The sequence below is a fragment of the Capricornis sumatraensis genome, chromosome 9 (genome assembly GCF_032405125.1).
Source record: "Capricornis sumatraensis isolate serow.1 chromosome 9, serow.2, whole genome shotgun sequence".
Classification (NCBI taxonomy): Eukaryota; Metazoa; Chordata; class Mammalia; order Artiodactyla; family Bovidae; genus Capricornis; species Capricornis sumatraensis.
Window position 1 is genome coordinate 50372074 of NC_091077.1, and position 17151 is coordinate 50389224.

Consider the following 17151-nt stretch of genomic DNA (forward strand, 5'->3'; position numbering starts at 1 on the left):
ACTGGACCACCAGGGAAGTCCTGATGTCTCTGCTTTTTAATAAGCTGTCTAGGTTTGTCATACCTTTTCTTCCAAGGAGCAAGCATTTTTAAATTTCATGGCTGCAGTCACTATCCACAGTGATTTTGGAGCCCAAGAAAATAACGTCTGTCACGGTTTCCATTTTTCCCCCATCTGTTTGCCATGAAGTGATGGGACCAGATGCCATGATCTTAGGTTTTTGAGTGTTGAGTTTTAAGCCAGCTTCTTCATTCTCCTCTTTTGTCTTCATTAAGATGCTCTTTAGTTCCTCTTTGGTTTCTGCCATTAGGGTGGTATCATCTGCATATCTGAAGTTGTTGATATTTCTCCCAGCAGTCTCGATTTCAGCTTGTGATTCATCCACCCTGGCATTTTGCATGATGTACTCTGTATATAAGTTAAATAAGCAGGGTGACAATATACAACCTTGATGTACTCCTTTCCCAGTTTTGAACCAGTCTGTTGTTCCATTGTTAATATTTATTTATTTATTTGATTGCATCAGTTCTTAGTTGCAGCATATGAACTCTTAGTTGTAGCATGGGAGAATCTAGTTCCTTGAGCAGAAATCGAACCAGGGCTCCCCACTTTGGGAGCATGGAGTCTTAGCCACTGGGTCACCAGGGAAACTCCATATAGTAATATTTTTAATAGTAAAAATATTAAAACAACTTAAATATCCCCCCAAATGTGATAATTATATATGGTACATTTATGATTGAATATACAACCATTAAAATATAATAAAAATATGTCCTGACACAGGAAGATTTGCCATATAGTGTTTATTTTAAAAGTAAGTTACCTGACAACCTAGAGTGGGATGGGGTAGGAGGTGGGAGGGAGGTTTAGGAGGGAGGGGACATATACATACCTATAATGATATCATGTGGATAAATGGCAGAAACTAACACAATATTGTACAGGAATTATCCTCCAATTAAAATAAATATTTTTTTAAAAGTAAATTACCAAAATTTTAGGTGCTTTCACTGCACACACACAAAATGAATAAAAAAGTTAACTGTCGTGACTGTAATCATGCCATTATGTTTATGTATATCAAATCAACATGTTGTACACCTTAAGTCCATATTTTTTTTAAACAGGTATATGACGAAATAGTATAATGGCATGATCCTACATTTTCAAAGAAAAATATATATTTATATATAATGGGAAAACACAGAAAGGACAGAAACCAAATGTCACAAATGGTTACTTGTTGGATGATGGGAGTATGAAAGTGAAAGTGAAAGTGAAGTCATGTCCAACTCTTTGAGACCCCATGGACTGTAGCCTATCAGGCTCCTCCGTCCATGGGATTTTCCAGGCAAGAGTGCTGGAGTGGATTGTCATTTCCTTCTCCAGGGGAGCTTCCCGACCCAGGAATTAAACCCGGGTCTCCTGCATTGCTGGCAGATGCTTTACCGTCTGAGCCACAAGGGAAGCCCTAGACTTTTATTTCCTTCCTTTTGCTTACCTGTATTGCTTATTTCCTTATCTATATTTCTTGCAATGAAAAATGTAAATTTTTTTAATACAAATTATTGTTGAAAAAAAGTTTTAAAAATGTGACCAATGAGCATTTTGTACCTGTCCCATTACAGTTCTTAGGAAGAAAAGATTTAGGACTTTGGAATCTTCCTCTCCACCTCCAACCTAAAACCTATCCATCCTGGGCTATTGGACATCGCTTTGCCCTCCTTTGACATTGAATCCATGGTGGCCCTGCCTTATGGGTCCAACCTGTATTCAGCAGGTTAGGCATTACAAATTTTGCGGCTGACTTATGGCATGACTTTTAGAAAGATCCTTTTCCTTAGGGGCTCCAGTTTCTCCTCTCTTAATCAGTGATCTTTAAAGTGCCTTCCAGACAGAGGAAAGAACAGATTTAGAATCAGGAAACCCTGGGGGAGACTTGGGAATGTAGGCATCACTGCCCAGAAGAGTATTACTTATTATTCTTTGTGTCTTCAGGGTCCTCAACCAGGTAAAAAGCACCTCCCAGACCAGGCCTTATAAAACCAGTCAGCCTTATATTTCTCTGGTCCTGGTTGCAGGGCTCCACACAGAGTAGTTGCTCAGTGAACTCACTTTTTGCCTCATCTTTTAAAAGTAACCCCAGAATAGGTTTTCTTTCTTTTTTTTTTTTTTTAATTGGAGGCTAATTACAATATTGTAGTGGGTTTTGCTATACATTGACATGAATCAGCCATGGGTGTACACGTGTTCCCCATCCTGAACCCCCCTCCCACTTCCCTCCCCATCCCATCCCTCAGGGTCATCCCAATGCACCAGCCCTGAGCACCCTGTCTCATGCATCAAACTTGCACTTGTGATCTGTTTCACAGATGATAATTTACATGTTTCAATGCTATCCAGAATAGGTTTTCTAAGCTTGCTTTTGATGATGAGCTGAAAGCAAAGTTGGTTTTAATTATTGGGCCACACATTGTGCAAGTTTTTTGCTAAGGTATCGAAAAAGCAAGAGTTCCAGAAAAACATCTATTTCTGCTTTATTGACTACGCCAAAGCCTTTGACTGTGTGGGTCACAAAAAACTGTGGAAAATTCTGAAAGAGTTGGGAATACCAGACCACCTGACCTGCCTCTTGAGAAACCTATATGCAGGTCAGGAAGCAACAGTTAGAACTGGACATGGAACAACAGACTGGTTCCAAATAGGAAAAGGAGTACGTCAAGGCTGTATATTGTCACCCTGCTTATTTAACTTATATGCAGAGTACATCATGAGAAACGCTGGACTGGAAGAAACACAAGCTGGAATCAAGATTGCCGGGAGAAATATCAATAACCTCAGATATGCAATGACACCACCCTTATGGCAGAAAGTGAAGAGGAACTCAAAAGCCTCTTGATGAAAGTGAAAGAGGAGAGTGAAAAAGGTGGCTTAAAGCTCAACATTCAGAAAATGAAGATCATGGCATCCAGTCCCATCAATTCATGGGAAATAGATGGGGAAACAGTGGCAACAGTGTCAGACTTTATGTTTTTGGGCTCCAAAATCACTGCAGATGGTGACTGCAGCCATGAAATTAAAAGACGCTTACTCCTTGGAAGAAAAGTTATGACCAACCTAGACAGCATATTCAAAAGCAGAGACATTACTTTGCTGACTAAGGCCCGTCTAGCCAAGGCTATGGTTTTTCCTGTGGTCATGTATGGATGTGAGAATTGGACTGTGAGGAAGGCTGAGCGCGGAAGAATTGATGCTTTTTAACTGTGGTGTTGGAGAAGACTCTTGAGAGTTCCTTGGATTGCAAGGAGATCCAACCAGTCCATTCTGAAGGAGATCAGCCGTGGGATTTCTTTGGAAGGAATGATGCTAAAGCTGAAAGTCCAGTACTTTGGCCACCTCATGCGAAGAGTTGACTCACTGGAAAAGTCTGTGATGCTGGGAGGGATTGGGGGCAGGAGGAGAAGGGGACGACCCAGGATGAGATGGCTGGATGGCATCACGGACTCGATGGACGTGAGTCTGAGTGAACTCCGGCAGTTAGTGATGGACAGGGAGGCCTGGCGTGCTGCGATTCATGGGGTCACAAAGAGTCGGACACGACTGAGCGACTGAACTGAACTGAACTCGACTTGAGGGAAGTCCCAAGCTATGCCACTGTGGAGCAGTGTGACCTTGGACAAGTTCTTTCCTCCTATGGCCCTACGTGCTCTTCCCCGGTCGGTTTATGCTATGGGGACGGTCGAGTGATACGGAAAACATTCGCTTTTAAACTTTTATTTATCTCATGTATCACGCGAATGAAAGCTGAGAGCCCACAGGCAAGGCGATCAAGGACCACTACCGGCAAGCCTCTGCGACCCGCGCCACAGGTCTCGCGAGATCTCCCCTCTGCGCTTCGCGGCGTCATCCTCTCGCCGGCCGCGGCGGCGACAGCGACGGCGCGTGAGGTACTCACAGGGGCGGCCCGTATCCCTCCGCCGCCGGCGCGGCCCGGCCCTCCCTTCTCCCGGCCCGCCAATCCCCGCTCTCCCGACCTGCCCCTCGGCCTGGGCCCACCCCGCGCTCCGGCTGCCCCACCCCGGCGGCGCCGCCCGCCCGCGCGTCCCTCGGTCCACCTGCAGCAGGCAGTCCCTCTGGCTGTCCTACCCAGAACCGCCGGCCGAGCCCGAGGCCTGAGCTCTTGCTCCCCGGCGGAGGGATCCGCGGCGGCTGAGGAGGCGGCGCTGAGCCTAGAAGGAAGAGGCAGCTACCGCGGTGGCGGCGGCGGCGGCGGCGGCGGCGGCGGCGGCGGCGGCTCGGGCGGCAGCGCATAAAGGGGCCGCCGCCGGGTGATGCGGTGACCGCTGCGGCAGGCTCAGGAGCCGAGTTGGCCCCGGCCCTAAGTCCGTCCTGCCCGACCCTTGCTCGCGAACTCCCCATCTTCTCCGGCCGATCCGCAATCACCGAGGCGGCCTCGCGCCCCCTCACCCCTTCCCCGTCCCTCCCCTGCCCCCGTCCCCGCCCCGGGGCCGCCGCCACCCACCTCCCACGATGGCTCTGAAGAGAATCCACAAGGTAAGCGGCCAGGGATCGGCTGTGTGTTCGGGCAGCTAGGCGGGTCGGCCGAGCTGGCTGCGGCCTGCACTTCCCGCCGTCTTCTCCGCCGGACTCCCGGCTTCTTCGGACCGGGCTGCTGGCGATGGCCCGGCCGGGCGGCCTTCACACCCTACTCCCAGTGATGGCGCCCGTAGAGGCCCCGGCGCGCTGCCCGCACTTAGGCCGGAGGTATGCTCGCCGGTTCAGCGTTCCTTCCCGGCCTCCTTTCTAGGCCCCGCGTGGTATGGAGTCCCAGGGCCTCTCCCCGGCTTGGGACTGCTGTGCCAGAGGGCCATTGTCCGGCTGTGCCAGGAGGGGGTGCTGGAACTGGGGCGTTGGGAGGCCCCATCGACGGAGGTCGAAAGGGCTCTGTGCCCCATCTCCGCCTGTGCACTCCCTATCCCCACCTGCCTAGGTTCACCCGCAGAACTCCTTGAGCTTGGGGCCCGTATGAGGAAACCTTTTTGTCCGATTCAGAAATATTTCTTGAGTTCGCTTGCCGTTTAGCGGCAACACGCTTCCGTCCACTCTGCTCGTCCAGAAACTAAGTAGGAAGTTGAGGAAATAAGCATGACTTTTATGAGGAAGGAGGGAAGTGGAGGGAGAAGCATTTTATTCCATGAGGTTGCCAAATGTAGTCACAAACATACTTCAGTTTGCAGGAGTGGATTTAATAGAAAGGGTATTGTCAAGGGTAGAGGTAGAAACCTGAACATTTGAAAACCACTGGAGAGAATTTCACAAAGTTTCCTTTTACATTCTTTTCGCAAAATGGGTTTTAACGCTTAAATTAGGTGATGTTTTCTGGGAGATCCTTTTAATGTAGAAGGGATTTTGCTAGATTTTTCCGTTAGATGAGATTTCTTTGCCCTTTAAAATGAAGGGTTATCTGTAGTTGTCTCTACGGAGGTTTTTCTAATATTGCTTCTAGATTATGGACTTCGCTTAAAATTTAGGGTTTTTTCGCTTCCCTCTCTAATTACAACCTATTATTTCTCACTACCTTTTTTACTTAGAGGGGGGAAGCGGCACTGATGATTTGTTTCGTGTTTGACTTGGCTACTTGGAGAGGCTGTACTAAAGCTTTAGGCAGTAAGTAGTAGATCCTGGGATCCATTCTCTAGGATGGGATGGAGATGCAAGGGGGAAGAGAACTAATTTTCACCTTGCATTAAACTCCGTGAAAATGGAGATTTGGTCAGTTTAAACACTTCAGCTCAGCAGTTGGTCCTGGTTTTATTCTTGATCAAAGACCTTTCCTGTGGAATTAATCCCAGTGGTTATTGTAAATTAGGTTAGATCCTCACCAACTTCTTTTGACTTTGATTTCTATCAAATGAAAAAGGGCAGACTTTAGACAGTAAATCTTGTACTAAAGTGAAGCAGGTTATTTGTTAAAAGAAGCTCATCCTTAAGTAGAGATCTCTTGAATCCTTTTAAGGGGCAAGAGCACACTGAGGGCAAATTATGCAAGTAAATAATAGCATTTTTAAGGCTTTAAGGAGTTAATAGATTCTTAAGGACTAATTGAGAAGTTATTAGCTTGAGATTATACTTGGAGAAGATTGTGCACCTTTAAAACCTGAAGAAGAATAAATATAATGTGCGATCACTTACAGATCAAGAGATAGAGCCTTTAATCTCTACTCTGAGTGATATGGAGGTTTTTTTAGAGAAGGAAATAGCACTCAAAACATGCATTTTAATCGTCTTCCTTGCCTTCTTTTGAGATACTGCATGTTTGCTAGATTTTCTCTAAAAGATACCTTTATTAAAATTTTAGTAAGAAAAATCAAGTGTATACCATGATTATTTGAACTTTTAAAACTCAGTATTAACCTTTTTTCACCTGATTTATAACCTAGAACTGTCCTCAAAGTATGGCTCAACTTAGACTGCCAGGGATTTGAAAAATAAACTTAATTTTTGGTGTACATACTAGTCAATAATATTGTGAAAAGAAAATGATTTTTTCCCCGCAAGCATTTTGTATAACACTAATTTTAAATTGAATACAGACTTAACCTAGATAGGGGTAAGACCAGTCGTATCTCACCCTCAGCCCTAGTAGTATCTGCGTTGCAGTCCCCCAAAGACAGACTTGGTTTACATAATTGGTCTTAGTGTTGAATCTTCCCAGTTACTACTCTCTGAGAAAGTAGTTCTGTTTAAATACCTCTCAACTTTGGATAGCATGAACTACTGCATCTGGGTTCTAATAAAATTTTATTAAGAACAAATACTTTTGACCAAGGCAGCTTCAGGAATTCTGTGTCTTGTGTTTCACTGACAGGGTAATAGTGTTGTGTGAATCTCACAGTCCTTTAAATGCCATGACTTTTTTGGAAAAAGCTCTTGATGGACCTTATTTTGATAGAAACTTTAAGATCGTATATGCTTTAACAGAGTTTACCAAAGAATTTTCATTTTGAACATCCATTATGGTTCCATGCAGGGTTTGGGATACTTTGGTATTGTTTGTATCTACACCAAATGGCCCCAGCCTGCTACATTTTGAGGTTTTCTGCTGACATTATGGGTCTTCGGCTTTGATTTTGATGCTTTGAGTGTCTGCCTCTAGCAGCACCACCCCCAGCCTTTTTCCAGTTGGCTGCGTCTCATCTGTTGTGGGCTGGGAAACCAGATCACTGAGCTTATTAAAATTATGTCTAAAATAAGATCCAGTAGGCTCTGAGTGAAGAGGGCTTCATGTGTTTTGTGAACTGTGTGGTCTGTTTGACTGATCAGAGACCTTTTTTTTAAACTTGCTTCCTGTTTTTCTTCTTTACTTTTGTTATACAGTGCAGCAGGCTTTTTTGTGCTATTACAGTGCCACAGTGTTGAAATACAGGGTAAATTTATTTATTTTGAGGAAGAGTAAAAGGCTAAATATCCTGAGGAATTGAAGACAGACCAAAGTTAGGATACTAAAAGCCCTTAACAATAATAGTGGCTTGTACATTTTAATGGTGTCCTGCTAGATATAATTAACATTTGGTATACATAGCTTTAATACCAGGACTATCACTTGATTTACTGTATTTCTATGATTAAAGTGCCTTAAATTTCCTGAAAAGCCCAGTCAGTCAGTTAATTTTCCAGTAAAATAAAATTTCAAACTCTGATGGCTAGGCAGGTAACCAAAGTGAGCAAAGGGAATTGGAGGGAACTAGAAATTGCACGTGCTTTTAGAAGAGGACAGCTGCTATTCGGCTCCCTCCAAATGTTGCTGTTGCCAGGATCTGTGCCCAAAGTTACCAGATTATTATTATTTTTTTTTTGAGGGAAGCCACAAAACCAGAGTTTTGGCAGCCAATTCAAATTAAAAACAAGGACAGTAAAACCAAAAGACACCTCCATACTTTTTTTGTTAGATTGGTAGGTACCAGTTTAATGTATAAGTTAAAATTAACAAAAGATTGAGGTTCAGCAAGTAACCAGGAGCATAAGGATTAAATCACTTGAACCATACTTTCTGCCTTTTTCAAAGTTTGGAAGTATTGCTTTATGTAAATAGGCACAGTTAAGTAATTTTGGGGGTAAACTTTTAATTAACTTCTTCAGTGAAGTTTTGTATGGTTATGGTTGTAGGAAAAACCAGTTTAGTAGATACATTGATCCCAGGCAGATGCTTACAACTTACTCTTCATTGTAATCTGTTACGAATCATCTTTCTGTAGACTACATACTTTCAAAATATCTACGATTGCCAGTTACCAAAGGATGAATTTTAAGGATATGGGAAGGGAGTTGTAATATCATAATAGTACTAGTTTTAAGATTATTTTAAAATAGAAGTGTGATATGATACATTACATTAATCTTATCAGAGGTAAGGATTCAGTTTATTCCAGTCAAAATGATGAAACAAATTAGCAAATAGTCCTGTGGAGTATTTGGAACTTTAATAATAAGTTTAATAATTTTAATAAGTGGTTGACAGAAGATGACTGAATTAGTTATATATTGGAAAGCAGACATCCCTTCTTACTCCAAAAGATAAGCTTTTTGAAATCTTTGGGAAGATTTTTTTTTTTTCCTTTAGAAATGATTCTTTGCTTCACAAAGGTTTGTTGAGTTGAGAAACTTTCTTTGGCTTGTTTGGGTTGCTATTTAAATATAATTTAAACAGCCGTCATTAACTTCATAAATCTAGGGGTGTGTGTGTGTGTGTTTGTGTAAGTCTCCCAAAGTGGGGTGGGTGTGTGGGTGTTTAAAGTCTCCCAAAGTGTATTACTGTACTGCTGACTGACAAGGAGGAAGTTTTGACAAAGTCCAATTCTGGATATTTTAGTCCAGAGAGAGAAGGTTGCTAAAATATCCTAGGCAGTTCTCAGGATAGGAATACCTGACTCATGCTTGATGCTGCCAGCAACCTTTGCAGCCTCATCCCAAAATTGAAGGAGCACACTTGTTTTTTCTGTAGAAATAAAGTTTTGGTGGTTAGGTTCCCAGGCTAACCTTCAAAATCATTTTAAAAATATGACATGGAAAAATAAAGTACCGTTTCTTCTTCAGTGTACACAGTCAAGTAAGATTTCAAGTAATAGAATCATAAAATTTTAGCTCTGCATCACATCTCAGAGCTACGGCCTAAAAAGGCCATGTGACTTAGTAGGGCTGGATTAAGAACCTGGATTTCTTGACTGCTCAGTGTCTTTTCTGGCAGGCACTGTACCCTTACACAGTCATTAGGGGTGTAATCCCAGGGAATGCAATTTTTTCTTTTGTTCAAATAACTGAGTATTTATGCTCTGGAACCAGAAGATTTTACCTTCAGCATCTCTTTTTATTGTTGGAGAGGTGTCTATGAATTCCCTTAAAACAATGCTGTTTTTGTTTTGTTTTTTTAGTGTTTTAATTCCCATAAAGCAGAAAAATAAGAAACTATGCAAATTTTGGGTGTTCTCTCCTCCGTATATCCTTCATCATAGTCAAATGGGTTTTTTAATCTCTCCAAAAGACTAAGAATCACTGTCCTACCTCCTTAAACACTCTGTTTTAATCTCAGTAGGTGACCCAATTACCTATTCTGTAGAGAAAATAGAAATCTGCGTGAATCCTTTCAAATTTCCTTTGAAGACTTTAAAAAGAAAAAAGAAAAACCAGACCTCACAACTACAATCTTCAGAGTACTCAGTGTGTATCAGAATGACTGAATCTTCTGAACAACCCTGTGAGAATTCTGTTCTCGGGTTAGAAGAGAAAATGGAGGCTTGGAGAAGTAAACAAACTTGCCTGTGATTATATGGCTATGATGTGAAGAGCCAGGATTCCGATGCATTCAGTCTTGACCAGGGAGCCAACCATTGCTCCAAATGTACCTTAGCCATCACTCTTCTTCCCTGTTGTCTCTGAGAAGCTCTGCTTTTCCCATTGTAAGCTAACTTTTGCTATTCATCCTATTCTTTTGCCAGGTCCTTGCTGTCTAGTAATTGTCCCTGCTCTCCCAGTTCTCTCTTTGACTCCCCTCAGTATCCAAACTTAACCTAAGACTTTCCTCATCTTAAGAGAAACAACAAAAAAAGCTTTTAACCTCCTCTCCCCAACTAGAGCTGATTCCTTTCCTTCCTCTTCTTTATCTCTTCCATCTCTGACATTTCAGTGCCAAAATTCTTGACAGAATAGTGTCTATTCACTGTTTTGGAACTGTTCACTAAGGTCACTGATGATTACTTTATTGCCAGATTCAATGGATACCTCAGTTTTTATTTAATTTCTGTAACAGTTTATGTGATTATTACTCATTTCCCTCGGCTTCTGATAAACTGTTTCCTCCTTCTGCATACCTAGTGTTCTAATAAAGTTAGTGTTTCCTAACTTTTTAAGAATAATTTTAAATTAATATTATTGATGGATACAAATAAGAGTTCATGAAATAATGTATACTTGGGTTAAAATTGACAGCACACAAAAAATACATTGAGGAAATACTGTTCACTGTCATTTTGCTGTAAAGTAACAACTAAGAATAGTATTTTAAGAAAATAAAAGGGATCATCATCAGATGCTGCATTAAATGTGTTACTCTTGAGAATTCCCTGTGGTCCAGTGATTAGGACCCCTCAATTTCACTGCTCATTTCACACCCACTTTCACCTGGGTTCAATCACAGGATAGGGAGCTAAGATCCCACAAGCCGCATAGTGTGGCCAAAAAAAAGATGTGTTACTCTGTGCTGTTTTCATTACAGTATTATGTGAACATTTGTTTTAAACAGGTGCGCTGCAGCAAAAGAAAGAGTTAAAATTGCATGTTTTGCAATATTCATGCAGTTAGACGACTACCAACATTATTGTCTCATGGACAGACAGGTCACTTAATTTTTACAAAAAGTATTTGCTTTACTTATGTTTATTTTAAAATAATCTGTTATGTTGGGGTTTAAGAAAGGACTCTGCTTTTCATTTAAAACTTCCATATTCTGGCTGTAACTCCATAGGGAATGAATTGGTATAGTAGATTAGTGTTCAATATACTTTGATTAAATAACTTCTCAAATATATATTGAATTATAATAAGCGGAATAAGTCACTGAAGTTAAATAGCTAATACCCATGGTTAAATGCTGTTTGTGCATCAGAGCATAGACATAATTTGCTTTGTAGTGTGCAAATTTTTTGAGGCATATTACTGCTTTAAATTAGTGTAAATACGTAATATTTCTTAAAAACATGTATTAAAGATAGGTAAAATCTAGGACAAAAATATTGCCATCTTTATCCCTGTAATACATGTTAGCATCTCATGAGAAATACTACTGTAATTGAAACAGTTCTCAGAATTATTTTCCTTTAGTCTTTGTGCTTTTCCATGTGCCTTCTCAACCCACCCCCTCCTTCTTCTGAATTCTTACTCATCCTTGGATAGCCAACAGACCACTTCTCTGTGAAGCATGCCCGAGGCATGCAGGCAATAGGGTTCTACTATAGAACTGTTTCTCAGTATATAGACATGATTGATTATTACCCCTTCTAGACTGAATTCTTCTGGGCAAAGTCCCTGTCTTATTCATTATATTCCCAGTACCTGACACATAGTAGGCATTCAGTTTTTGCCAGCAACGTTTAGTGAATGTCAACAGCAAGTAGTATGGTGGAAAAACTAGTAGAATTTTGGAGCTCCATGTCTACTCAGTCATGTTCTAACCCTGTGTGTGTGGCCTTAGGCAAGTTACTTCACTGATTTTCTTTGGTCTCAGCTTCCTTGCCTATAAAATGAGGATAATGTCATATACTTCGCAAGCCTGTAGGGAATGAGTAGAAAGGAAATATGGACCGCATAAAAGATAGTTTTTAATATTAATTACCACTGGCTTAATTGCCCAGTAATGTTGACCCGTGAAATTGGTAGAATCTTGAAATCTTAGATGGTGTCAGTGATAAGTGTTTTTTCCAGTTTACTTGGTTGCCACCCCAGTCAAAAAAGAAGGAAAAAAATGTACACCCTGATGTTGTAAAAATTATGCTCTATAATACTTCTAACTGGAAAAAGGGATTGAATTCCAAATTTTTTCTTCAGTAAACTAACTACTGTTATGTTAATATATTTCCAGTACATGTGATGTTTTTGTAAGCCTAGACGTAAGAACAATTTTCTTAACAGTATCTTGTGATAGAAGTATCTGCTTCTGTCCTTTGAGCACATATCCCCCACCTTCCCCCCTCTGCCACTTGCAGAACGTCAGTACCTGTTTAAATCATAGCCCTCCTTCATCAACTTTTTAAGGGCCTATATCAGATTAAAAAATTTGAAATCAAAGCTGAATTTTACAGAAGCCACAGTGATAATAGTTTAGAAATAGATTTCTTAAAATAATAGTATACTAATGGGAGTGTGAATGATTTTCTTTAGATTAAATGTCCTCATGCACATCAACTGTATCAACTTCGTAGGGCTGCTGTAATAAATTACACAGTAAATTACTGAGTGGCTTAAAACAGCAGAAATCTATTCTCTCACAGTTTTGGAGGCCAAAAATCCGAAATCAGCATACCAGCAGAGCCACACACCCTCTGGAAGCTATGTGGGAGAATCCTTCCTTCCTTCTTCCAGCTTCTGGTGACTGTAAGCATTCCTTGGTTTGTGGCCACATCACTTCAGTCTCTGCCTTCATCTTCACACTACTTCCTCTGTGTGTGGTTTCTCTTTTGATACTTAGGGCCCATCCAGGTAATCTAGGATGATCTTATCTCAAGATCCTTAATTTTAATTATGTTTACAAAGACCCTTTTTCTAACTGAGGTAACATTTATAGGTGATAGGAATTAAGATGTGTCACATGTCATTTTGAGGAGCATTCAATGCAGTGTACCATCTAATCCCCAAATTCTAATAAATGACTGTTTTAGATTGTAGTTGCCTTTAGGCTTTTCTGTTTTTAAGTTTCTAAAATTCTGAAACAGTCTCAGACCTACAGGGATTTGCAAATATAATACCTAGAACATCTTTTTCTTTAACCATTTCAGAGTAAGGTACCAACATGATGACTCATCAACCCTGAATACTTTAATGTGTGTTTCTCACAAACATGGACATCAAAATTAGGAAATTGCCATTGAAATATTACTGCAATCTAATCCTCAGACCCCATTTAAGTTTTGCCAGTGGTTCCGATAATGTGCTTTGTTGAAAAGGATCCAGTCCATAGTCACTTGTTTAGTTTCCTTCAGTTCCTTAGTCTTTCCTTTGCTTCATGGCCTTGACACTTTTAAAGATTAGAGTCCAGTTATTTTGTAGAATGTCCCTTAGTTTGTGTTTTTCTATTATTTCCTCAAGATAAGGTTTAGGTCATGCATCTTTGATAAGAATGTCACAGAAGCATTACTATTTCCCTCTCTGCATCCTATCTAGTGATGCGTGATTTTGGTTCAGTTTTTTACATTCCATCCTGTCAGGTACTAGTCAATTTTAGTTTGACCCATTATGGAGAATTTTCACTTGATTAAGGGGATATCTACTAGGGTTTCATACTATGAAGTTACTTTTTTTCCCCTTTATAATGAATAAATAATTTGTTCAGAGACACTTTGAATATATGTACTTCTTCTGTTTTTGTTTTTTTTTTTTTTTTTTAATCTATTGCTGCATAAGAAAATGCCCTAAAACTTAGCTGCTTAGAGCTGGGTGGTTCTGGCTCAAGGTCCCGTGGTTATTGGCAGATCTCAGTTCTTTATGGGTTTCTGGACTTACAGACTCATTTCCTCCCCACATATGTTTCTCCGGCTGAGGGCTGCCTGAGTGTACTTGAGACGTAGCGCTGGGTTCCCTCAGAGTGATCTGCCAGAGATAGAGCAGCCAAGTGAAAGCTGGAGTATCTTTTATTAACTTAATCTCAGAAGCAACATACCATGACTACTTCTATGTTCTGTTGGCCTCACAGATTCCCCTGCGGGGCGGTGTGGCAGGGAGGATTACATACGGGAGGGAATACTAGGAGTTAAAGATGTCTGGGAGCCAACTTGGGTACCTTGCGCTTACTCAGAAATTTTAATTTATTCACTCTAAAATTTATATTTGTATGGACTCATGCTTTCTTTTTTTAATTCGTGTGAGTTATACTAGTTTACTATCATTTACTTTAATGCTCAACTTGTCCCCAGTTTGCTTTTTTCCCCCATCAGTTGAGCACTTCTTTAAGTTCTGGCACAAAAGATGTTTCCTGCTTTTTCTTACACTTTCCCTGCTCTAGCCCTGTAATCATCTAGGTATGCTGATTGCTTTTGGAATCTCAACTGTTTCCACACTTTCTCAGTGTAATTAGTGGATGTAGCTAGGGAAAATGTGAATTTGTAGATTCGCTTTTCTCTCTGTGTATCAGAGACCATGAATTCACATTGATGCATCTTAATTCCAGTCCAGTACCATAGGGTTCATCCTGTATTTTTTCTTTTCGATATTGACATTCCTTTTCTTACAGTGAAAAACTTGGCTTTCATTAATGTAATTACTCATTTGATCAGTTCCTCTGTGTATAATTAACTTCCCATTGCTGTGGCCCACCTGCATAGATACTGTTCTTTGCTCCCCTCTCTCCTAGGGGTGCCCTTCTTAACTCTGTCCTTCCTGACTTGGATATCCTGCACTGAGTTATGCCTATCCCAGTGTGGATAGCCTCACTATTTTTAAAAAACAAAATACAGGACTTATTTGACATAAATATTTTTAAAACAGATATGGAAAAATCAAGTCTAGTGACTGTGACCACATAGCACTTTTCCCACTTAGAGAATATGGCATTTTCTGTAGCCCTTTTTTTGAAAAGACTCATAATTTTAGTTTAGTGTTGTTATTATTATGAAACAATTTTGGTAATTTTAGAAGCCTGTGTAAACTCATCTCCATTCTTAGAAATAATTGGAAACAATGATAATTTAAAATCCTGAAGCTTAATCTTTTATTATGAAACTTTTAGATACTGGTAATGACCAACACCTAGGCACTTACTATCCAGCTTAAGATTCAGACCTACCTAATTTAGCTTCAGTGTTAAAGTTTAGTCAGCAACCATGGCTTCTCTTGGTAATTTATGAGCTTGGGGTCTTTGCATATATTTAGAAATACTCATGTTTTGGTAAAAGTACATTGTTATTAGTGATGGAGAATTACTTGTGCAACCTCCTCTACTTTACCCATTATATCAAGGCAGTAATATATCATCACTGAGGTTATAGTAGGTCAGTTTCCTGAGGTTACATACAGCATTAATACAAGGTTAAGAAAATTGTTCAAACTTTGAGGAACAAGTAACAGTGTATTGGCATTTGAATCATGAACATGACTTGAATCTCAGAGTCTGAGGCACTCTTTTTACTTTTATAATCAGTATTTTCATTATCGTCTAGCTTCTGTTAAGTCTAAAACTATTCTGATTCGTGATCCTATATATGTGACCAGTTTCCTTTCTGGAAGCTTACAGACTTTCTTTGTCCCCAGTATTGTGAAATTTCCTGATGTTTGGTGTGTAGGTCAATTTTCATTTATTTTGCTTGACATTCAGTTGGTCTTTTGGGGTCTGTCTATGTGGATTTGCTTATTCTGGACATTTCATATAGATAGAATCATACAACATATGACCTTTTGTATCTGGTTTTGTTCATTTAGGCAGTGTTTTCAACGTTGTCCAAGTTGTAGCGTGTATTGGTACTTAATTTCTTTTTCTGACTAAATAATATTCCATTGTATAAATATATCATGTTTTCTTTTTCCATTTATCAATTGATGGGCATTTGGTTTGTTTTAATTTTTCAACTATTAAGAATAATACTGCTATGAACATTTATCTTCAGATTTTTTTGTGAACATATGTTTTCATTCCTCTTGGATATATACCTAGGAGTGGAATTGCTGGATCATATGGTAATTTTATTTTAAATTTTAAAAATTATTTCCTTCTAAGAGTTTTTTAGCTATAATTCTCATATTTAGATCTTTGATCTGTGTTTTCCAATTTTTAATTTTTGTAAAATACATATAAAATTACTGTTTTCACTATTTTTAAATATATAGTTCATTGCTGGTAAATATATTTTGTATTGTTGTACAACCATTGCTATCTCCCAAATTCTTCATTTTTCAAAAGTTACCTATTAAGCAGTGACTCCTCATCTTTCTCCCTGGCCTTTAAGAACTCATCATTGTACTTTATCTCTCTATGATTTTGACTTGGTTATTCATGGAAGTAGAGTCATATAGTATTTCTCTCTTTGTGACTGATTTTTTTCACTTAGCACAGTGTCCTCAAGATTCATCTATACTGTCAGAATTTCCTTCCTTTTTAAGGCTATTTAGTACTCTGTTGTGTGTTTATACCATATTTGCCTATCCATTTATCTGCTGTTGAACACTTGGGTTATTTACACATTTTAGCTCTTCTGAGTAGTTCTGCTGTCAGCATGGGTGTATCTTTAAAAGACCCTCCTTTCAGTTATTTTGGGTATATACCAAGAAGTGAAATTGCTGGATCATATGGTAATTATTTTTTAATTTTTGAGAAACTACCATATTGTTTTCTCCAGTGGCTCTAGGGTTTTACATTTAACCCTTGCTCCCCCTCCCTGCTTGTGATGCACAAGGGTTTCAATTTCTCCACATCCTCACCAGCACTTAGATTTTCTGTTTTTGGCTGGTTGGTTGGCCCTTTTTTTTTTTTTAAATAGTAACCATCCCGATGGACGGAGAAGGCAATGGCACCCCACTCCAGTACTCTTGCCTGGAAAATCCCATGGATGGAGGAGCCTGGTAGGCTGCCGTCTATGGGGTCGCCCAGAGTCGGACACGACTGAAGCGACTTAGCAGCAGCAGCATCCTGATGGAATGAGATGGTGGTCTTTGATCCATTTTAAGTTAATTTTTATATCTAGTTTGCAGTAGGCATCTAAGTTCATTTTTGCATGTGAATATCCAGTTGTCTTAGCACCATTTGTTGAAAAGATCGTTCTTTCCCACATTGAATTGTTTTGGCAGCTGTGTCAAAAACCAATTGGCCATAAATATATGGGTTTATTTCTGGACTCTTAATTCTGTTTCATTGATCTGTATGTCTTTTCTTATGCCAGTACCATACTGTTTTGA

The 17151-nt window shown here is 39.9% G+C and overlaps 1 protein-coding gene across 1 annotated transcript in view; it reads left to right on the forward strand.

Moving 5' to 3' along the window:
- Positions 1 to 4293: 4293 nt before the first annotated feature.
- UBE2D2 (ubiquitin conjugating enzyme E2 D2) overlaps positions 4294 to 17151 on the forward strand; it is a 42869-nt gene continuing 30011 nt past the window's right edge. Inside the window, exon 1 of the mRNA XM_068981162.1 lies at positions 4294 to 4557. Within this exon, the coding sequence (XP_068837263.1) occupies positions 4534 to 4557 (24 nt within the window). The 5' untranslated portion in view covers positions 4294 to 4533. The remainder of the gene's footprint in view (positions 4558 to 17151) is intronic.